At 47.4% G+C, this 24,420-nt stretch overlaps 2 protein-coding genes across 6 annotated transcripts in view; one reads left to right on the top strand and one right to left on the bottom strand.

Annotated features, from left to right (window-relative positions):
* The window catches only part of LOC105690566 (polypyrimidine tract-binding protein 1), a 296,563-nt gene that overhangs the window by 42,202 nt on the left and 229,941 nt on the right, over nucleotides 1-24,420 (top strand). The window lies entirely within an intron of this gene.
* LOC105690567 (esterase E4-like) lies at nucleotides 8,956-14,723 on the bottom strand. Of its 2 annotated transcripts, none has more exons than XM_048656181.1 (9): nucleotides 14,523-14,723; nucleotides 12,147-12,278; nucleotides 11,858-12,023; nucleotides 11,392-11,768; nucleotides 10,596-10,755; nucleotides 10,265-10,440; nucleotides 10,026-10,173; nucleotides 9,803-9,944; nucleotides 8,956-9,406 (listed from the first exon to the last, which is right to left on the bottom strand). In XM_048656181.1, the coding sequence occupies exons 1-9, from the start codon at nucleotides 14,694-14,696 to the stop codon at nucleotides 9,136-9,138; spliced, it is 1,746 nt and encodes a 581-aa protein (XP_048512138.1). In that variant the 5' UTR covers nucleotides 14,697-14,723; the 3' UTR covers nucleotides 8,956-9,135. The 2 variants fall into 2 exon arrangements, with proteins under 2 accessions (XP_048512138.1, XP_012263869.2); XM_012408446.2 differs by lacking the exon at nucleotides 14,523-14,723 and adding an exon at nucleotides 12,761-13,192.

Genomic DNA, 24,420 nt, shown 5'->3' with positions numbered 1-24,420 from the left:
ACGGGAGAGTGCACATCGGTAGTCTGATTGGCACGGATGACGTCAGAGTTGTACCCTCGGAGGAAAGGGCCCGGGAGGTCCTCGTAGGTCGTCCTGGCTCAACTCGTCGGTATTTTCCCAGGTCACATAAGAGAATATTCGGAACAACAACGAAAATTAGCTTAACATACGGAATATCTCTTATTTCAATTTAGCCTTGGTGATTCGTTTCGGTGTGCTGCAGTTTTCTAGATTATTGACGAAAAACGGGAGGAAATTCCGGGAGATTTGGGTGCCGTAGTAACGGGGCTGAAAACGCCACGTTACAAAGTTTATCCGTTTAATCGTGAAAATTCGTTCGTCGGCTTCAGCTGCTACGGGGATGAGTTTGTTTTTACGCGTTGAATAAATGAAACGACGCCCGGGCATCCCCGTGTCGCGGTGCCTACGGCCGAGCGATCCAGCCTCCCCCCCCCCCCGCTGGTTTGGGACATCCGTAGTAGCTACAGATACTCGCGTAATCTGCTTTCCGGTGGGCGGAAAGTGGCTCCTCTTTCCTCTTCAATCCCCTCCCCCCGTCGGCACCCTCGGTACTCTTCATCCACCTCATGGAAACATCCCGCACTACTCACCGCAGCATGCATCTTCCATGAGCTTTACGAGCGTTTAATATCACAAGCTCGGAGCTCACCCCCGTTGTTTCGTCTGCTTTTGTATCTCCGTCTCTCTCTCTCTCTCTCTCTTTAGCTCTCTCTTGAATTTTTCCTCGTTTCCTTTATTCCGTACCATTCGTCATCCGCGCTCCGTCGTGTCTTTCGATGTTAATTTCCGTCGTATTTTTTTTTTTTTTTTCTTTTCTTCGAACCGCGAATGATTTCGGGGTCATACACGATGGCGAATCGCACAATTTCCAGAACACTCGAAATGCCATTCCTCCCTTCTCTTGGACACGTGCTTATTTCTTAAGCCCGGGATACATCTGTAAATCCTTTGGGGATTCCGGAGGATTTGTTTTAGCATTCACGCGAAACGTGATTTTCCGTCGCGGTGCACGCTTCCGGCTGCGAAGACGATCGCGAGAAGGTGGGTACGTTACAAACGAGAGCTCGAGTGTGACTCTTCCCTTTCATTGGATGGAAAAAAAAGAGAGAGAAAAAAAAAAAACAAACAAAATGCGCTCTCTAATTTCGTCATTTTTGTTTTACTCTCTACGCGGACGAGGCGGTTCGCTTGGCCAATCGACGATATCGGAAAGACCGATGGAATTACCATCTCTGGGACGCGTTCTCGTTTCGCGAAATTTCCATGTCCGACTAGGCAGTAGATTGGTTCGCTAATATTATCACCTGTAAACGTCGCTCCATTTACACTGGGCGCGGTAACTTCCATTGTAAGAAATAACGAGCGTCAATTTTTGACTCGGGAGAGAGTCGACCGAACAATAGCGAGGCATTAAGCGAATTGTCCCTCGACACACGACACGACTGGTAGTAGTCGGATAACCCCCGACGGCCGCCTACCGATGCAGCGCATGCACTACCGGTATAGGTAGTACCGACGGCATAAAGCGAAACCCCCGTAATCAATGACCGATTTACATTCCGTTGAAACGCTGATTCCTCCATCATATCCCTTCCTCCTCGCGCGACTCCACGCCGCAATCCCTGCACGGGCTACAGATGTCCTCCCTCTGTACGTAGGTGTCCTCCATTACACGTCGCCCTACTCCGACATACATTTCGCCGTCGCTCTCGCTGATAGATTCGAAAAGTTTTCCTTCTTTCTTTTTTTTTTAATTTCTTTTTTCTTTCTTTTTTTCTGATTTTTTTATTTTATTTCATCACCGGTGCACGGGACGCGTTTTATGAGAGAAATGATGTCGGATTATATAATCTCGTTTCCCCGCGTAATCCTTTCGGATATTTTTCACCCTCTAATTTTATTTTATTTTTTTATTTTTTTCTCTCGTTTTTCCGGGAGCCCGATATCACCTCGGTCTTTAGGGAGAAATGGGCGCGCGGCGTTGTGCACTTTGTTGAAAAACAAGGGGGGTACGTGGTAGGTGTCGGTACGTCTTTTGTCGCGATATTATAGCGACCGACGCGCCGGGTTTGGTTTCGCATAATATATAACGAAGGGCTGAATTACCAACCGTGGGGACCTCGTTGCGGGGATGAGAAATGGAAAAAATTGCCGCTATAATGTCCAGAAATTGTTGTTAGAAATTTTGGATTGAACGAGGTCGAGTCCTTTGATTATCGCTCAGCCGGCTGGAGCGAGCACTCGGCCGAAAATTGACGTATGATATAGGTACCTATGGTTTTATAACGTATTTGTAACAGACAATAAGTCGCGCTTTTATAGAATGGAAATAAATGAGTTATGCATTTAAAAAGAAGTACGCGTTCGGCACCGCGTACCTTTATAGCCACAGCCCGCGGCCCGCACCGGACTAAACCCCCGTCGATGGGACCGCTGGGGGGGGGGGGTGGGGGGTGGGGGTGGAGAGGGTTGCTCGACGACACGGGCGTATAGCGGTTAATTGTATTTTTTGCGTCGCTGGGGAGTAACGCAAGGGTGATGACGAGGGTTCAGAGGAGCGAAAGAGAATGGAATGGGGGCGCGTAACGGCACCCCCGCAGGCGCCTTCAATATTCATCTGTGTTTTTAGGCGGTAGGAATGCTTTTATTGCGACCTGTAAAAGGAACTTCATTAATCGAGGCTTAAGTTTTCCTACGCGGACATATACCTGTATCTGTCTATATTAATTTATACCATCATCGGATCTGTTTGTTCAACGGGTCAACGGATGTAGCGAGTAGAGAAAACCATCGCTCGCGAGGTGGACGGAAGTTTTTTTTCTCCCTTGGAGATAAAAATTCAATGGACTATGTCTCGAATTTGTATCGTTCTCACGGTCGGTTCGTATCAGATTCGTGAAAACTCGGTAAACCGTTGAATGATTCTTCCAAGAATTTGCATAAAAGTTTACGCGGTGGAAAAATTTTAAACACATCCCGTCCACCTACGTGAATTCCAGTTTTTAATGGTAAGTCGGTTTTTTTTTTTTCGTTTTGTTTCTCCAATTTTTTCGATCGAGCTTCTGACGTAAAACGTTGAAAAGAATGTATTCGTACGAAAGTATAGGATAGACGAGTGTCGCAGTGGCGTGTTGTGTTGTACTTTGCGTGTGTAAAATGTTCAAATAGAGGGAAAATGAATATTTGAAAATGACGTGAAACGGTTAACGAAGGAGAAAATTCAAGCGACATCTAATCTTTCTACCTTCCACCCATACCTCGCTACTAATTTCACCCACGTCTTAAGGTTTTCTCTTCTCTTAAACTTGAAAGAGCAGCTGGACCAACCGTGAACCCGTGAAATGAGCCGGGAGATGAAAAGATGGACGGATGTGCAGGTAAAAAGGACGGTAAAATTCTTATTACTCGCCAGCTTTACCCGTAGCTTTTTATTCCAACCATTTTTTATTTAAATATAGTAAAAATATAATGCCTTTACTTCATTTTTTCTTCATTTGTTCGTCGTTTTTCTTCTCCTCTTGTTTTTCCTCGTCCCTTTATTTTATTCAAGACAAACAGTTGTTTGACGTTAAAAGAAAGAAAGGAAGAAATAAAATCGATTCCTACGATGCCGAATATGCGTTTGAAATATAAAATGTACGATTTTTTGTTCTTCGATGCGTTTATACTCGGCTATTGGTGCAGCTCCCTTGTTCACTTGGAGGAAGACAAAAGGAAAACTAAGTTCGTGCCCTCGTCTATAACTAGAAAGTTAGATTGGAACAATTTCGTTTATCAATGTAGAACTATCCCATTAAAATTTATTATCTTACAGAACTTTGAATTATTCTAAATCATTTTTGGAAAATATTTGTTTAACGCGATCACTCCGTTTCTAGGGGTTATTTTTCTAAGGAAGTGCTGTTATCCATAATTCACATCATGTAATCTAAATGCAGCTTCTTGGGAATATTTTCATTTCATATTACAGATGTCTGGATCAGTCGCGTCGATCTTCCGATGCATCGAATTGAAAAACGAACGTTAAAATTGATTTCCGAACACCACGGATTTTTTTTTTTTTTGGAAGGGGGAGGCGGGGGAGGGAGAAGGGAGAAGGGGGAGAAAAAAAAACCGTTTACAATGTACGATACGGGCTTCATTGATGTACCTTTTTTCAGAAAGGGGTCGATCGATGTGAGGGCGAAACTTGTTCAAAAAAGAATAACAAAATCATCAAAAAGGGAAAACGGAATCTAGATGTACACCGTCTCTTATGTAAACATATTTCATTATGCTCGTAGCTCTTGATTCGTAATGCGAAACGCGGCACGTCGAAAAAGCAACTGCGAATCTCCCGTGTACGTAAAATTGTTTCGCACGCAGTTGCTACCGGGCGTTGCTGAACCGTTTCGCGAAATGTATGTATATTCAGTTAACCGAGGTATATGTATACCTATAAGAGATGTACACGTGAGTACGTACGTACGTACGTACATTCGTACGAGTACGCGTAGGTATACAGAGAGGACGTCCAGATGGCAAAAGCATCGTTCGTTCTATCAGCGCCTCGGGCGGTCCGGTCCAGTTCGCGTTCTTCTTCGTTGCCCATTTGCCAAGCTTCCGTTCTCATCCCTCGCCTCCTATCCCCGTTGGCTCCTTTTTTACTCTTTTATTTTTTTTTTTTTTTTTTTTTTTTTTTTTTTTTTTTTCTTTATAAATTTTATTTTTATATCCTGCCTTTCTCCCACTAAGTGCCACCCGCTTGGCAAAACCACCCGTACGTAACCCTTTACAACCAGGCGCCCGTTGCTTCATCGGAATCCCAATCCATAACGCTCGTCGACGAGCCGGTATCCTACGCGTATACCACCTCCCTGTATCGGAGTCTCCGTCCTACAGTCCGCTGAATGACCGAGCTGCTTGCAGGTCTGCGCCGCCATTAATCAATTACCGTCACCCGTCGTTGCTCTCCAGGTTTAATTAACACCTAGTGTCCTGTATATACATATACTTACGTATGTGTGTGTGCACGCGTTACATCGGTGGTGAAGAGAATCGCAGGCGCGCGCGCGCGGGGGGGGGGGGAGGGGGGGGGGGGGCGGTCGGTGCTTTGACGTGCTTTGGAAAAAGATTTTCACCGCGAAACGTCGACGCGAGCTCGGCGACGTTCGGCGACGTCACGTCCTACGGATTTGACGCGTCAAGCTGCCAAGCCGGGGCTAACCAGCCGACCAAACTCGTACACCGCGTATTTGAGCGTTGCATCGCATCGACCAATTTGTAACCCCTCCCCCCCCCCCCCATCCCTCGTTTGCGTACGCGGCAGGGTATGTAGGTGGATCGGCCGGTCGTTCGGCGGGTCTCTTCCAACCCGGGTTCGGTACGCGTTGACGTACGTTTCGGAATTGGAACAGATGGGTGTTGGGTGGTGGCGTGAATCGCCCGCCATTTTTCCAATCGGATAACATCCGTACGCGACAAGCAACGGAAGTTTGGCCGCAACCTTCTGCGTTATCGTTCACGACTAGCTTTACACGCGGTAACGATATACATATCTGTAAATTGTAATTTTCAAACCGGAACATGACCTCTCGCATCGTCGACCGGTCGCTCAGCGGTAAAACTAATGGAAAAACCGTGGTGAACGGGACCGCCGGACCGCTGAAATTTTTCTCGACGTTTTTCCATATTTTCAATCCTAACGGCAAACAGATGGCAGACTGAGTGATCGATACACGTCCACTCCTCGTTTACATTCTTCTCCGGTTCCTTTTTGTTTTTCTGATCACGTGTAACGTATCCATGCGGATATTTATGCATAGGTAGCTCCTACTCGAGAATGGAACACCCTCATCAATAGCTCTGCAAAGCCTAGCCGAAGCGGTGGTAGCGGATAGTTTCATGCCGCTATACGATATAGAAATACCCGTACACACGCGTACGTCATATTGGGCTCTCTACGCACCTAACCCAGCCGAAAACAATTATTCAACTGCTTCGCAAATACATCCTTGCCTCATCGGAGTCAACTTATTTATCTATGCAAATTTTCAATCAATCGTCGTCGTGTTCGACGTTACCCGTGTACCTCTGCCCGGTCACCCGTCCATCCGCACCCAACCCATCGACCCTTTCGCGTTCGCCGTTCGATTCCCACCACCACAGTCACCACCCCACCGTCACCGTCACCACCACCACTACCACCACCACCGTCACCACCACCACCACCAGGTGAACGCCGATGCCCGGAGTCCGCTCGAACGTGTAACGACGACGATAACGGCGACGAGGTGGAGGCGACGTCGAAACTCCCCCGAACAAATAAAGTTTCCACCGGCGTGAGTTGTTGTCGACGTTGTTTTTATCCCACCCCCTGTATCTTTGGTCTTTCTTTTTTTTATTATTATCATTCTTCTTTTTTTTTTTTTTTTTGCTTCGATTCATTGATGCACGCCGTCGCTTAATAGGTTTGTTACGCCCCGGACTTGGCTACCTAGTGAGCGACCGTCCGCGTTACGTCTACGGACAATGGAGGGAACGAGAAAACGCGTTTGTTTCCGCTCGACGGAATCGTGTACCAAAAAAGCCCAACGGCGAACAAACGCGACGAGTGTACGGTATCTATAACTTCACAACCATCAACTGCGCTTTTCCGTACCTTTGTCGCGACGTCGCGTACATGCAGATTGAGTAAAGGCTCGTTGAATGGTGCAACTCTATCGGTTTTAATCCGTCGGGATTCTTTCTTTTTTTCTTTTTCTTTGTTTGTTTGTTTGTTTTTTTTTTTTTTTTTTCTTTGATTTCCATTCTCACGGGTCAACAGCGCGCTCTATGATGCATCTGGTCGCCCATATTTTCTTTTCCTGGTTCTTAGTCGCGTACATCGGGTTCTCTAAAATTTATGGACAACTCTAACGGAAATAAAATCACCGGGAACCTTGGTCCGCTGGCGAACTTTGTGTGTGTGTGTCTGTATTTTTTTTATCTTTTCGCTTTCAAGTAGATGGTTTGCAATATTTAAATATTTTTGCTAACGGTTTAATCAACCGAATGGTATTTCGGTACGCTCTGCGAGTTATATCCGGTTGACGTTGCTTCTTCTAACTAAATATGTATACGTGAAAACTTTGAGCGACGTTACATATTTAGTGGACTCGTCGGCGCGTCGCATCAACGAAAATTCCGGGATTTGCTGCGCTCCAACGTTATAACCGAAAGAAGAAGGATCCATGCGAAGCAAATTAATTAGGTAACTCAACGGTCGAGCGGACCCACTCCATCCCCGGTCAGCTTGCCAGCGAAACGGAGGGAGTTCGCCACTTCAACCGATGCCCTTCCCCCCAAAGTTCAAACGCGTAATTCGTCGCATCTTTACCCGTTGCAACGCGAGTGAAATAACCCCGTTCGCCACGTCGTTATATCGGCGAGCCGGTTAATTTCCACGCGGAAATTTCGACGAGCCCCCGAAAGCTGCGTCGCCTCCGAGCTACGGTAAAGTTGAAAACCTGGGTCGGATAATTTTTCGCGAAATAAATCAAGAGCGCGCATTGAATTTCGAATTGTTTTTATCGCCGGTCGGTTTCCGGTCACCCTATACCTTTATTCGCTCATTCTCCGGCTAACTTCGATCCAGATATTTCCTTCGAGTGTGAATCCGGATATAGAATCGTCGCCTATAATACACGCTCAGTGAAAATATCATCAGGTGCATTGCACGTAATACATACCTACTCGCTTACAAACGGTCGGAAATTTCGATCGAGTGCCTCCGTATAACCGCAGGTGGTTCACGGCGTAGCGTTGCGGAGGGTCCGCGGCGCACCCTCGTATTTCATCGTCAAGGTCGAATTTTCGTCTCTGAAACGTACAACACCTCTCGCCGCGATTTCGAGTACCTATATCCGTAGAAGGCGTAGCGCTACGAGGAGGATATAGCCGGGAGGAGGAGAGTGAGAGGAGTGTGAGAGGAGAAGGGGAAGTGGAAAGGGGTATGCGGAGGATGAGGAACCAACCGTTCGTTCTGCGGTGCATAAAGCACGCGAATCTCGTCCATTGTCAGGGTAATCCAACGACCAACAAGTGTTCCCTTCAAATTCACAGCCAATTTTCACTATTCAGAGTCTACCAAGCCGTTATGTACTTCTATATACGATACGCGGCTGCCAAACTTCAGAGATTCGCCGTACGTGCAGTGCGGCGACAGAAAAAAAAAAAAAAAAAAAAAAAAAAAAAACAGAAGAATTAAGGTTCGTCTGGTGGATCGACTCGTTGCGAACCCGTATTTCTCTCTTTCGACCTCGAGAATTCTTTTACGGAATACGGAAATCGAGTATTGGTACCTTCTTTTACTTTTGGGTCCGGTGAAAAAATCGGCGGGGGGTAGTAAGTCCATAGCTCGTTTGACGCAGCCAGTATTATACACACGTTCGTACGTACGATACGGAGTGCGGGGATTATTCGTCGTTGTTATAATAAGCGCGGTAGGGATATACGTAAGCGCGAATTGTACATACGTGAAACGGGCGTGTGTATAATCCAAGTTGATTACAAGTCTGTAGTGAAATCAAGTCTCTCAACGCGCGCACATGACAAAGTTGTTCCTCGATCCCCCGAGCTTGTGCCGCGGTTCATATAAAATATGCACCCCGCTGTGCCGCGCACGGTTCTCCCTCCTCCTCCTCCTCCTCCTCCTCCCCCTTCACCCCTTCCTGTCGCCTCTGGAAATTAATCAGCAACCCTTCCATCTTTATTCGCCCTGCGTTGGAACGAACGTCGTTCGTTTTCGCGGCACCCTCGGAGACCTCCATAGGCACCCGTATATATACCTATAATATACATAGCGGGGATGTCGTTTCTATAGCTAATTCCGTGTCGTCGTAACTTAACCCCCCGCTCCTATGGGAAACTGTTTTTAAGGCAACGAGGCCGTAACTTATGAGAACGAGACGTGAATACAAAATATACATATATGATTTATTATAACAACAACAAAAAATCTTGAATACATGTATACGTATTTATATACAGCTCTTTACTGTTTTACGATCCTATCTAACTTTGTGTTCTCGTTAGTTTCGACTTTATAATTCGCTCTTTGTTTTTTTTTTTTTCTTTTTTTTTTTCTTTCTTTCCTCAACGTCTGAAAATCAAGAGAACCGCCAACGATACAAAGAGGACTGATAATCGGTTGACGACTTGACCATCCGCCGATTTCGACGATCCACCTTTATGTGTCCCCTCGTTCAACTCTCCGACCAATTTTTCGCTCAGTTTACGCCAGAAGTTCATCCTATCGGTGAGAAAGCCCTTCTCCATGGAAACCTCGGCCTCCGGTCCGAACACCATGTAACGGCGAGCCTTCTTGTAAGGCTCCCACGATGGTAGAAATCTCGCGCTCGGAGCCCTGTTGAAAAACACGCGATATGAAACTGCGTCGCGGAGGTCTCACTTCGAAAGCTTATTTCGATTTTCTTGACCGAAGAAAGTCCTCCCGTAGACAGGATATCAACGTAAGACAGAGACTTTGTGGGTGGGAGCTGCAGTTAACACCGCCATCAGATGTTTAATTGCTTTTAGTTTATTATGGCAATAACGCGCGCAGTTCGGTACGTTAATAGCAAAAACTCTTCATAACGCTTCGTTTTTAGTACTCGGGTACACGCGCAATTAAAAACTGCCGAAGTTATTAAAAAATCCATCACGAATCCGATGACGGTCGGTATTGAATTTTTGAAACGTCGGTTAAAATCCGCGAAATTTTTTATTCTCCCTCTTTCCCCCCGCCTCACCATCGACTCACCCCGATTTAACGAAGTTCCCCCACATCTCGGTCATCACGTTGATCATCGCTATGTCGTCCTCCGTGTTCCTCAGTTGAAGGTCATCGAAGACTTCGTTCAGTATTGGAAAAATGTAATTCACATCATCTCCGTGGCTGACACCTGAAAATACCGTACAACACCGATTACCTACACCTTCGATCGGCGAGTGGGCGCATAGATACGAAGGTTCCGAGTACCTACCGAATCGTTGGGACGAGTCGAATTTAAAGGTCGTTGTGAAGGTGCCGTTGTACGCGAAATTGTAAAAGAATACTTTCGACTTCATGCTTTTCACTTGCGTCTCGAGAGCCTCGAATACCGGCCAATTGAACAGCACGTCTCCCGCCATCTGAAAATCAAAGTTGCCCCAATGTAACGCTGGATAACGCTCGCTTCTGCCGGCTTGACGAATAAAAACAAAACAGTTGAGAGTATCTCACCTCAACGAAACCGTCGGCGCAGTCGTTGGTGATGTTGCCGTCGAAATAGAAGGAGCTCAAAGATTCCAAGTAAGCGGGGGTGTCGGTTACCGTGAGCTGGTGGTTGGCGATCGCCAACACAGTTTCCTCAAAGTTTTCAGCGAGTAACTGACACATCGAAGAGTTCTGGTGTAAAACTTTGAAAAGATGGGTATCGTTAGAAGATCGTAGTTGTTTTTTTTTTTTCTTGAAAATAGTTTCTCACTTCTCTAATGCGTTTTTAGTTATTTAGGCAACCGTATAAAATCTGCCGACTTTCAATCGGTTTGACATATCGAACCGCGTCACTTACGGGGAGTCATGACGAAGCCCTCGTCGGCAACGACACCGGTCAACCATGGAATGTCGCGAGCCTTTCCTTCCGCCATCAGTATCTTTGGATGTTCGATAATCACGGCTTCCTCGGATTCTGGCTCGTCTATCGGACCGAATCCGTCCCACGGGTTCATCACCTGCGTAATAATATTTCCATTTTATTTTCAACCGGAGGCCAAACTTAATTGCTCGCGGCGCGAGGGGGCCTCCGTAGGGTGGAATAAGAAAGCCTGACGCGGGCAAAGTTTCCCAATTAAACGGGAGGAGAAGATCCTCGCGTCAAGCGAGTAACAGCAACGCGCTATCCTCACCCAACTTGCAAATTCGTCACAACTACTAGTCAGTCAGTCAGTCAGTCAGTCAGTCAGTCAGTCAGCCAGTCAGTTGTTTAAAGCGAATAAATTCTCAACTGGTCTCGTTGTTGTTATAATCATGATTATCATAACTCCGTCCTTGGGTTAAGCAAATACCGCGTTACACCTATCCGGCAACGTGGTGGTCACCGTCGACCGACATTCATGATTCTATATTTAAACACCGACGTAATTGCTGATGTTATTCTATAGAGGCATGCCTCGCTGTTGGTTACGATCGGATGAATTGCGACCGTTCCGCATACTTGTACGGAAGTTTCTACTCATCGGCCTAACCTAACCTACTCAAAAACCAGTATCGTCGTATGACCAGTTGATAAACGGCAGAGGGAAAAAAAAAAGGAACAGCGAATGGTCGTCCGGCTTGAATTTGAGCGTTTTGAAATGTGAAAAACGTACAATCTCGTCGGCGTAATTGTTCATCCAAGCTGGTACGGTGCGCAGACACGCCACCATTTCCTTGGATGTGTTCCTCTCGCATTTCATCGAAGATATCAAAAACTTGGACATTTCGACCGCCTTTTCTCTCGGACGGTAGGTCCAGGGTGCCAGGGCTGTTCCGCTTTGGGTTATGTACTTGTGAAACAGTCCTTCGGATTTCTTCGACAATGCCAGAAGGTGGACGACGCCGGCCCCGGCGCCCTGTCCCATCAGGGTAACCGACTTTGGATCACCTCCGAATGCTGCTACGTTTTTCTGCAGCCATTTGAGTCCCAGTAGAACGTCTTTGAGCCCGTAGTTACCCGGGGCGGCTTCGTCACCAGTAGTAAAATAACCTGCAATATTATTTTTGATTCGTTATGGATCGGGATGTTTCGTTGCTCGCTGGAGGAGATTTTTCAAACCGAACGAAACGGCTGCTCACCAAATATTCCCATTCGGTAATTCAAGGTCACCAATACGATGTCTTGATCCAATATGTAAGAGGGTTGATACAAGGAATTATCGTTATGGTCGAACGAGTCGCTGATGAGGTACACGAGCACTGCGCGTTTTTCGTCATTTTTAGTAGGATTCTTAACCTGCGTCTCCTGAAAATCACATTGCAATGTAATCGCTCGCGTTTCGTTTTTGTCCTCGTGACATGTAAATTCCTAGAATAGGTGTTTTTTTTTTGTTTTTTTTTTTTTCCCGGAAAACTTTCGTTCACTTACTTGTTGCGTGAATATGTTCAAGTACAAACAATCTTCGCTCCCTCGCTCTAATCCTTCGAGGGGCATGCAGGGGGGACGGTATTGGGTGGATTCTCGTACTTTGCGCCAATGTCTCGTCCATGGGGCTGGTTTCTGGGTAAGGCGAGACAATTTTCATTACAATAAATTTTCACAAACGGATCGGAGCGATCGATCGATCAAAAGTTGAAAAGTCACGGGGGGGGGGACTGTTGTTCTTGGTGTTACGAGAGATTTTTAGTCGGTCATAATTAGCGTCGAGACGCTCGGTTTTTACCGCATGTTTAAACTCTCTTCTCCGAGGAGCAGGTTGCGACCAACAACACGTGTCGGACGCGTTTATAACGCGGTATACGCGTGCGAATGTGGGATCCCATGACGATATGACCTCACTTTATGGTTTTGGGGTTAACCGCAGTTTAATTAGAATCTAACACGGTTGACCTTGGGGCGTCAAAAGTTGCGAACAATTCAGGGCGCGCGAGGACGCGTTATTGCGGAGCACCAACCAACCCCGGAAGTTATGTGACCTAAATTAAGCCGAGCGGCAGCCCCGAAATATCGGGCTTAAAATCTACATGGGAGAAATTTTCAACCTGAAATCGTAGGTTCCCTATCGGCGGCTTGGCGTAAGGAATTCCAAGGTAACCGGCGACCTTCTGTCCCCTGATCGTCTCAGTCCAGAGACCCTGGTGTTCGCCGAACTCCGTTTTCACGGTAGGGCTTCTCTCCCGATCGAACGAACACGTCACTGCGCCCAGATAAATGAAAATCACCGTTACAACGCACCGCATTTTCGATTATAAATTCAATTGTACGTCTATAATTATCTATTTCACTTCCGACATTCGAAAAAAAGGAGAGCGATTGTGCTTCAGCATCGCTCTGTAACCGACTACTGAAAAATCCGTCAATGAGGCGGATACCGTTTTTCGGAATGACGCCCGCACGCCTTTTACGTAATTACTAAAATTTACGCGAACTGATATCGCTGACGAATACACAAGTATACGGACTCCAATTGACCCGTCCACCATAATCGGGCGCTGCGCGTACATTACACGCACATAGTTGCGACACTCGCGTTTCAGCGAGTAACCAGTAATTTTTATGACCTACCGGATCGTATTAACTCAATTTAACAAACGACAAACGAATATCAAGGTGTTTTCCCAGGCGTCGCTGCGTCCCGGCCCAATCTCCGTTCTTCCGTTTTTAACCCTATCGCGTCCAATGTCAATGGTGAACGAAAAAATTCTTGAACGCCCACCGTCGACCGTTTACCGCCGATGCAAATCGACGATATTTTACAATACGTGGAAATACCCCGCGGAGCATCGACCAAAGCAAACCCTCGCCGATACGTGTAGCAGCTCTCTGCGTGCACCGGGGCGACCCTGTCCTACCTTCCCTGCCAGCACTGGGTCGAGAACTAGAATAATCGAAGTTTGCCCACTTGTGACTAGCGAATATAGAGATCCGCCCCGTTTCTCTTGTAATCAAGTTCGATCTCTGTTGATTTGGTCTCTCATCGAGCGGCAAACCCTCCGCGTCCACCTATCGTTCCGGAATTAATCACGCGTCTCGATTGAAGATCAATTGTCAAAGGGGAACTGCTCAACTGCTCGATTCGATCACGCGGTACACGTCTACGCCGGTACGAAATATTTCGGTAACGCATTCGATTAGCCCCGCTCGATATTTTCAACCGAACGACAGACGAGTCGTGAGAGTGAAAAGCGTTTTCGAAGCACCAGTTGCTTTTTTCACTCGTGAAAGAATACAGAAATTCCTATATAATTGCCCCTTTTGCCCGGCCTTCCATTTCGCCGTACTCACTTCTTCTTTCTGCCCTTCCGTTTCCGGTGACTCTAACGATTTCCGGTCGACCCTGTACCTGAGAGTCGCCGCTCTGAGACGTGTGCGCTTTTTGACCCGAGGCCCCACCCTCTACTTCCACGGCAGCTGCTGCAGTCGACGAAAAGTTTGCCGATTTCGGAGGCGGCAAATAATCTCTCAGTATAGTTCGTTATATTCGGGAAGGTCGGCCGTCGAGCGCATCTTTCTATTAATACGTCATAAGCCTGGCAGACTCCAAACTCCGGACTCGGGACTTCGCGCGAAAGCGCGAGACCGGACTGCATACCAAAGCGGAGTCCATAAATTCACGCGTAAATAAGCTACTCCGGTGGATATTAAGAGGGCCCCCCCCCCCCCTGGAACCTCGCCGATGATTTAGAACCTCTGACTCTCCAAGATTTCCCCCGCAGAGGCTCCAGCTCGATTTTGTCGGTCGACCGGGTTAACCCTCTTCCCGAAAACCACTTCGCTTCCTTGATTTTCCCACCAGAACCTCACCCCAATCGAAATCCATCTGGCCACCGTGCGCCATCGCCGAAGGTTTGACACCGCGCAATTACTACCGACGGCCGAACGATTCCCGAGCGGAAACTCTTCCTCGGCCTCGGCGGCATCCTTCAAACACGGGGCGCGCGGTGTGTTCGTTGCGCGCCTCCATTCGTTCGCCGACATGCCACCGCGTGGTTAAAAGCTTCGCGTGTTCCGGGCGTTCCAAGTGTGTTCTTGGGTGCCACCGCGGTGGCCGAGACTCGTGTAGTACGGCTGATGGCTAGGGCAATGCGTCAACCGCGACCCCCCCAGTTCCGATTTCACCGGGTTTCTTGGATCGCTTTGTCGCTCTTACAATTAACGACATCGCGTCGCGTTGCTGCTGCACGGCGGTAGGCAAAGCGTAACCGATTCCGCGTATAAACTTACCGGATAGGCGGAATCAACTTGCGCGTTACGCGCACTCCGTCCCTCTCACCCCGTTCCACCGACCGACCATTCCCGCCTACTCTCGGTACGCACTTTGCTTTTCGGTTTGTCCTAGTTTTGAATAATCTCCCGTTTCCTCGGTACCGCCTGTTATACGTCAAAGACGCACTTCGAACTTACAAAACACCCGCGCGCGAACCGACTGAATTAATTACTCCGTTTGAGAGCTCGTAGGTATAAATTATGCATGTGGTGTGTATCGCGCGTACACGCGGTTATGCGCACACCGCGTTATGTCCTGGCGGCCGTAACATTCGCGCTGGAAAATATTTCACGGAGTCTGGAAATGATTTCGCGGCGGTCGCCCGGTGGCTCGGTTGAATAACTTTTCACGCTCCGCTATAAAAGTCCTCGAATAGCTCGGGATACCCGTTAACGCTCCCTAACCTGACCTACCGTTCGCGGTTCCCTACGACCGTCCACGATTTTTCGTCAGATCTCTTCGGCCCCCGGCCTACCCGCGCGGGATGACCGCGAAATTTTCCCGTCACCGTCGACGTGCGGTCCGCTCGGACGCGCTCTCCCGGTGCCGGATATTTTTACGGGGTGAAAGCCAGAGTGGGCGGGAGTAGAAATAATACATCAGAGTTATTCCGAAAGTTTTTACTTTATAGTGTCACGGCCTCCCCCGCCGCCGTACGTCCGTCTATTTTTCTCCCGCGTAGCGGCTCGCCCGCCCGCCCGCTCGCCCGCCCTGTGCCATGTATTATTCACCGTTACGCGTCAGATATTTTACCCTTGAATGCTCTAATGCGCCCGAGACTCGCCAGGAGACCCTAATATTTGACAAAAGTAACCGCGTGGGACCGTCTCACTCCCCCCCCCCCCCACCCTCCAGAAAAGAGAACGTATTTTAAAGCTCTCCTCCCGTCACACCTCACCCCGCAGACTCCCGCCGACGCCACCCACTCTCACTCCTCTTCTCCGCTTCCGAAATTTTTCTCCCCAAAAAATGTACGCCCAGTAGAAAAGTTTGCGGCGGCGGCGGCGGCGGCGGCGGCACACGCACGCACACGCACGCACATACGAGCGCGGGCGCTTCATACGACGCGGTTTCGACTTACGCGGGGCTTGTTGTCGCGCTGTGGATTCGTACGACGGCGACGCGCACCGGTGCCAGAAAATCAGCGGGGCACTGCATTTGTCGCGGCAATGTTGTAAAGTACGTTCGAGGCGATGCGCGGGTTGTTGGTCGTGTTTTACCGCGGTGATGCATGACCACGTTAGATTAATGAGGGTATATGAACAGTTTGTTATAAAGAGAAATAGCCAGTCGTAATAACAATAATTACATCATTAGCTTTTCACCACGATGTCGTTTCATCTCGTAGTGGCTCTTAATCATTTTCAACGAATGCCGCACGCCTTGCCCGAACCCGAGTAACGCCGATCGATCGATTGTTTAGCTTCGCCCGTCGACGTAGCGTGCGATCATGAAAGATTGTTTGAAAATGCAGTTTTCGTTGCAAAAAAAATTTCTTCAATTTTAATTCAAGGAATTTTAATAAGTTTGGTGAAATTTTTCGAGATTTCTCGGAGCTGGATAAATCCCGTTATGTCATGTTTCTTTTTTTGCTCCCTATTTCTTTCCTCCTATTTCACTTTCTCCACCTCTCACACCTTCGTCGAATTTTCGCCGCGTATCACACGCGTCGCTTACGCGCCTTGGATATCCTTTCATTTTTTTCCAAGTTTTATCAATTTTTCTTTTCTTTTTTTTCCCCCCCTTCACTTTTCTCATTCCCTTCAACGCCGAGGGATAAAGAACACTTGAACGATGTTTAATCCCTTCCGGAAAATTGGCGCGAAATAATATCTTCTCGAATAACGTTACGCACTTCGTATCTTCGAATATCACGCGACTCGTAAGTAAGCCGTGTTGATTCCGAAATATGACCTACGCACATGATGCGCGTATACTCGAAAAATACGTCCTCCGTACGTGCGACGAAATATATAAATTTACCAAAATTATCAATTTTCTGTTCAGAAATCCGCAGGTTCGACTCCGTATCTACGATCGCATGATCTTAACTTATGCAGCGGAGGTAAGCGGGCGCGCTTATGCGTCTTACAATTAGTCTCGCTCCGATTGAAACTAGCCCAGATTACGCGGTGGCGGAGTGCTGGTGTTGCTCAGAGGGTTGTTCGGGGTCCTCGTACCTCGGTCAGGATTACACAAAGGGCGTAATCCTGGTAATGCACGGTCGAGTGAACCGAGAGTGGGTACGCACATAGAACACACGTACACCCCACGTTTACCTGCAAACACGGCGATACGAGCGTAAGTTTATACCCGCGCGCGCGCGGACAACGTTACAACTCGTACGCGTACGCGCGACCATCGCCTACCTCCGTAACTCCGGCGCCGCGGCCTGGGCTCGGGTCAATTTTAATTACAATCACGTCGGCGATTTTAATGAAATATGAAGTTGGCAAACGGTGAACGATCAAAAATACTCCTTCGCTCGTATTTCATTATAGTATATACGCAACGTTTATATCACCGGTGGTTTTTTTCGAAAACTCGTAAAAAATATATTCATGGTCAACCCGTGCAATCGATTCCTCTGAATTCGAGCTTTTCCACGGAACTGCCAAGTTCGAGGGAGAAAGAAAGTGATGTTGAAGTCCGGGGGCGGCGGTCGTACGGAGTAAAATCAAGTACGAGGAGGTCGGTAACGATATAACGATGTCGCAGGTATCTCATAGCCGGTTCACTTCGGCTGAATTACGCTACGCGAATTTATTCGGGCAGCTGTCACCGGGATTCGTGCTATTGGCTTGGCTTGCAGCTGGCACTCGCTTTATTCAACTATATCTGGAACACACTTAGCGCCTCTTCTCTATTCTCCCCCCCGATCGCTTATATACGTGCAACTAAAGCAACCTGATCGATCTCGGCTCATCGGATTAAAAGAAAAAAAAATAAAAAAATAAAAAAATAATACAGCGGGAATATTTCGCCCGGCGAAACGACGAGAGATGAAGACGTTCGAAAAAAACTAGGAAACCTACGGAAAATCATTGGGAAACGTACCGCGTACCGTCGCAGGTTCGCGTTCGTTCGTTCAACGTTTGCGTGTAGATTTTTTCAAATGGCACCTGTGCATCGATTTTTCTTAAGACACGTAATTTTCAGGGACTTTCGTACGGCGGTTGAGAGCGAACGATAACAATCGATGTTAAAAATTTGACGACGGGGGGGGGTGTTTCGTCGATTTGAAAAAAAAAAAAAAGAAAAGAAAAAGGTACCTCGACGCGCTCGCGGTACTCGGAGCGAACAAATCGACTGTCACATCTCCTCGATTCCTCCCACTCGGACGGGAGCATTAACGTAATCGCTTTAATTTCGTTTGAATTTATTACAGCGGAGAACTTGACGACGGGGTTCCCTCGCAAAACATAAATTTCATCTCAACTCCTCTATATCGTAACCATCGTGTAACGGCCCAGTCCTGCTTCTCTCGTATTCTCCGCATCGTGCATCTTATTGTGGGGAAACAGAGTTGACGATGTGCGCTTTTGTCTTCAGGTGTCATAGAGGTCCTGAAATTTTTACTCCAAATACGACTACGTCGATATCTCAGATGGAGCAATTTTTTTATTTGACGTACCTACTTCGTCGACGGAAAAAAAGTATACCCAAATTATACGTATAGGTTTAATTAGAAACACACACGCCGTTTCGGCTCATTAGCGACATTAGAGTTCACTGAAAATACATTTACGATTCAAGGTCTCTTCGATCTCAGGGTCCCTACGAAATAAAAAAAAAGCGAAAACAAAGGAAACAAAAAACAAAAAAAAAAAAACTTAACTTTAATAAAATCAACGTGTAGAAATCAACTTTTTTTTTTCTTTCACATAGCCTTGCGGTAACTCTAATTAGTGACACATTCAAACACATCCTCGTTACATAAAATTAACGTCGAATCTCGATTAATTAGCGAGGCTCGTTTTCATTTAATGTACCTAAATTTCTGATAAAAAGAGTCGTTGAATTATTCGCCAATACTTTTCGAGGGGTACAGAAACCCCATCAGATGTATACTTCCTCGGTATATTCCAACCAGTTTTCAACAGCCAAATGTTCCTTCTGTGCAGGTGTGGAAAAAGAAAAAAAATAAATAAAAAATAAAAAAAACTGGAAAGGAAAGAAAAATTATTTTCAGTTTCGCTGCCCAACGCCGGATCCGGGGAAACGGTTTCGAGTTGGGAGAAAAAAAACGAGCGGGCGAAACGAGTCCGCGGTACCCTAGAAGCACCCGGAATTTGTTGCACATTATGCACGCGTATGTATGGATTGCGTACGTCGAGAGGATGTGTATAATAGGCGTGTGTACGGAGGGGTTTCTATCCGATTGACACACGCGTCGGGACTGTATTTTACATAAGCGAATTTGCATCGAACGACGCACGATTCTACTCCCGTTGCCGTTGCCGCTACTGGCGCTGCTGTTGGTGGCGTGTAGCTACAACGCGTTAGGGATGAGTTAGGGGAACAGTAGATAATCGCAGGACTCCTACAAGTAGATAAATATATATATATATACACGCTTCGTGAATAAATAAATGAATAAATGATGTTAACAAATTTGAGAGCGTATGCATAATTGTCCATGATTTGACTCATGTGCCGGTTTTTATTACCGTGGGAGTCGCGCCGGCATATACCATCGCTGTATATGAATTACGTTTGTTGTTTGTTTGTTTCTGAAATATCTGTAGCGTTTTCAGTTAAAAAATTCTAGCGGAAATGCGTACACACATCTGTTCGGAATTATTATTTTCGACCTGTCGCCGTGGATCACCGTGATGTAACGAGAGAAGAAAATTGTCGCTCAAAGGTCTCCCCCCCCCCTCCCCCCCCCCCTCCCTGCATACGCGACGTAGCAACCGTCGGATGTTTGACGAGAAACATTGACAAATTCGAGGACATACGACCTTACACCGGTCCAATCTGGCGATATCAAACGCACGAAACACCCCCCTTTTCATACACTAAAATGAATAATTAACGGGAGCATCCGCGGAACGCGGTCAAGTGCTCAGGTGTTGGTCATTTAAATTGTGGTGTATCGCTAATTGTGCCGTTGCGATCGACCAGCGGTTGCAATTTCGCGCAATCCAAGCTATTTTTTATCAATTTATGCAGACCCCCACCGTATTTTCGCTATACACGTGGTGGTTAGCGAACGTTACAAAATATTGCGTTTCGCTCAAATGTAGCGAAAAATTAACCATACGTATACGCCGGAATGCACGTCGCGTGTCGCCGCTCGCTAAATCTTCTCTCGAATGATCGGCTGCGAATATATTCACCCGGTATATGTATATATCGATAGAATACACGGTCATCGACAACGAGCCGGAATTTCTTTGACTCCGCAGGCCGAACGGCGTCGCGGGTGGGTCATCGAGATTTGTTTCACGAGATGCGAGAAAAGAATGTTGAAAAATGAATCGAGAAGAGAAATGAAAAAATTATCAATTAAAATATAAGAACAATAAAATTGCTCTGCAGCGAAGCGGAAAGGTAACCGGAACCGGATAATCGGAGGGAAATAATTACGCTTTTAACTTCGCGTATAACCTCTGGCCTTACGGGGAGTCCCTCTGGCCTGGCCCAGGTGTACGGGTATTTAAATAACATCTTTAATTCAGAATTTAGCAGCCTCGTTCGGAGAATCGAGACCCATCGTTTTCTACCTTCCACTCTCCACCCGCAGCGCGTAAAATTTTACCTTTTTCGCGATGCCTGTGCCGTAGGTACCACCTATCCTACCGCGGCTAACCCATGCCCTCCGGGTATCGCGGTGCTTGTTGTAAGGCAAAGAGAAAAAAAAATAAAATAAAATAAAATAAAATAAAATAAAATAAAAAGCAGATAACGAGATGAAGAATAAATGAAACGTAACATCGATACCCCGATTAGCCCCGAACCGCCGATCGTTCGCTCGTGGTAATCTGCAGTGGAAGCGAGCGCTGATTTTTCCCGTTTCCTAGAGAAGCCAACCTAACCTAACCTATGTTGGTGATTTTTGGCGTCTATGAAGATTGGGAATTTTATTTCTTCTAAGTGACGTAGAGCGCACATACTTCGTACAGAGGGTTGCTGCGTGGAGGGTTGAGAATATCCGTGGTGAATATATATATATATATATATATAAGTACAAAAACGGTTTGCTTCTAGCGTAATAATTATCATTTCCATATGAAGTGGCGCATGTTTATTCAATGCCATTCATTACCCACATGACAATATTGGTTGATGGGAATTGCTTGTATTCCGTAACACGCGCTATTTGATATGCGGGTGCCTCCGTTCGCTCGGTTGTCTGTCTACCGATTCGTCCGTCCCTACGTCCGTCCGTTTGTCGATGAGGGCGACTCACTCCCACCCCCCACCATTCACTCTGCACCCTTCATAACCTCCTCGTTCACCCCTTCTCGCTATTCCTCTCTCTCTCTCCCTCTCTCTCCCTCTCTCTCTCTCTTTGCTCTCTCCGTTTCTCTTCCGCGCAAACCGAAATGACTATCCTATCCGTCCACCAACCACCGCTAAAGTGAACCACCGAACTGTATGATAACGCTAATCACCTATCCACGCTCCGTTAACCGACGTCCCCCCCCCCGTCCCCCGCAACCCCTCTGCGCGACTTCTCCATCGTCACTCGCGTGAATTTCTTTTTTTTTTCAATCCACGCGTGACTTACATAACGACAACCGGTTCAAGGACGTGTAGACAAAAGTCAAGTGCCGAGGAACCGAATCGCGTGGTGGAAAATAGAAAAAAAAAAAAAAACAACTGAGGGTTGAAAAAGTTTGCGCCAAAAATATCGCGCACATATTCCATCGCACCGTTCGAAGCCATTGAGAAATCGGACCGAATTTGACGAGTGTCTGTGTGTGTGTTTTTTTTTCTTCTACGAACATGTGATGATCGAATGGAAAAAAATGAAGAAACCGAGGTTCGTCGGTGGAGATCGAAATCTCTGAACAATACTCGCGTGCACCGTGTTATCTAAACGATTTTCTCATTTTCTTCCGTACCGTTACCGCTGTACTACTCCTACTCCTATACTCCTACCACTTTTGATGCCACCCGCGCCACCCGTGCCGCCTGCCACGCCGCTGGTGCATTATTAAGCGTACGAAACGGGCGGCGGTTGGTCGGGTAGGTGGTAAGTACGTCGCGGTCTCAACGATGATTGATAACCAAGTTCGCCGGATGAAACGTACAGAGAAACCCGTCCGAACAGACATTAATAATAATAAAGGGCTCGCTACCAACCCGCTCGGCTTTCTCTTTCTCCCCTCCCCCCCCCCCCCCCCCCTCGCCACCCTCTCTCTCTCGCAATCATCCCTTGGCATCTTTCTCTCATTCCGAACCGTTCCCTCTTTCCCTCCCCAGAACGTGTGGAGACTCCATTCATCCGCGACGTATGGAACAAATACGGGGAACACGGGTACGCGCTTATGTTATACACGTCGGGGGTATAGCCGGGTGATTGCCACGCGGTGACTTCGATACCGCGTGTAACGACTACTACTCGGTCGGTTTATATTCATCGTTGCTCAGGAACAGGGGGTACCATTGTGACGAGGTAACGTATCTGCAACTTTGCCTCAGATAGCTGCGAGGCTGAATGGACTCGTTTATTGAATTTCACGCTCCCTCTCCCTCTCCCTCTCTCACTCTCTCTCTCTCTCTCTCTCTCTCACTCCGCAACCCGCAGTTCTCCATTTTCGAGAGTTGTGATTATTACGCAATATCAATCCCGCCCATCTGTTTGCTCGTTATTAAGTTTCAACAGCTCTGAAACCCCCCCGGTACCGTTACACGTGGAGAGAGACACTATTACGGAATACACCGAATTCTATATATGTACTAATATCTCCTCTCCAACGTGCATTTTAACGCTATCGAGAACCCAATTCACGGAACTTTCCATCCCCCCCCCCACTTAACCTGTAAATCCTAAGCTGACTCCCCAGCGACGTGCACGCTCGACGGTCGATTATACCAAATTAGTGAGTTTTTGCAAGTTTACAGCTTACACCGAGTGGAAATTTCATTCCACGAAATCTGCAACACCTCCTACGGTCCTATCAATCCCGTCGCGTCCCATTGGAAAAGCCACGTCATACAAAACCGACCCGTTTTCCAACGATCCGGCGGACGAAACGCATGAAAGCTCGTTGTTATACGCGTGCGTCGGACGTCCCCGATGTTACGGTTGACGTGTACGCGTAGACGGGAGTCGGGATGCCCGCTGTTAGGCGAAGGACCACCCCGTGTTCCCGCGTCAATTAATTACTCGCACTCGTTCGATATCGAGACACACACACACCCCCCCCCCCCCCCAGCGTCGTTTCGCAGAATTTTTTTCTCAACGGGATCGTCGGACACCCCTTCCTTTCCAAGGATCGACGGCGTCCAAGTCTGTTACGGCATCGGGGTCGTTTGCATAATCGGTACATCGGTACCGGGATAATACGGTTCACGCGTGACGCGTACGCAGCTCCTCTGTCTAGTTTCACTACGACAAAGTCTACGTCCGTATTTCTTCCGGTCAAGTTAACAACCTCTGTCAGATACAGAAACATAAACAGCGTTTAGCATCGTGGATTCCATCAGGTATACCTACACGCCGGGGCTTTGCTCGTTCTACCGTGAATCCCGTCACCGTACGTACGTGTACGCTCTCACCTGCTGCGAACGGTTTAGTTTCGCGACGGTTAACAGTCCGTAAATTCCGCGGGGACGTAGCGATCGATCGATCGATCGGTGGATAGGGGCGACGCGATAGCGATTGATCGAAATCGCTATCGGGAACGCGATATCCCTTTGATATGCAGTTTTCGTCGCGGCGTGTTCGGTCGTCGTTCGGTTCCGAAGAAATTATTCGCTTCCGCTAGCTTTGTGGACGAGTTACGTGTCTCGCCACGATCGCGATGATCACGTTCGCAGAGAATAATTGAAAACCGTGAATTCGAGATTTCGCGAAACGAGAACTTCACCGACGTTTCTCACTTCGGTGCGGCAGCATACAGTGGGAAGTAGTCGGTAAAACCTCGAGCCTCCAGTTTCGAGGTACCGCGGTAGCGCTCGAAAACTCACCTCGGCGTTCGCAGGCTTCGGTTTTTACCGCCGTTGCCCGGGAGCCCGTAGAAAAGTTAATAAAACCGGGAGTTTGCGTCAATGTTTGGGAGAAAACTTTATTTACACAGAATTGAATTTACGAGTGGCGGTTCAAGTTATGATCCAAACGCGTGATTTGACGCGGTCCGTTACGCCGCGATACCCTGGCAACGAAACGAAATAGAACGAAGATGAGAACGAGATAAAAGTCAGGAGGCAAAAAAAAAAAAAAAGAAACGAGGTAAAAAGTATCAGCGAATAATAAGCAAC

This window comes from Athalia rosae, chromosome 1 (assembly GCF_917208135.1).
Source record: "Athalia rosae chromosome 1, iyAthRosa1.1, whole genome shotgun sequence".
Taxonomy (NCBI): Eukaryota; Metazoa; Arthropoda; class Insecta; order Hymenoptera; family Athaliidae; genus Athalia; species Athalia rosae.
The sequence above is the reverse complement of the archived record's forward strand: the minus strand, read 5'-3'. Positions and strand labels throughout refer to the sequence as shown.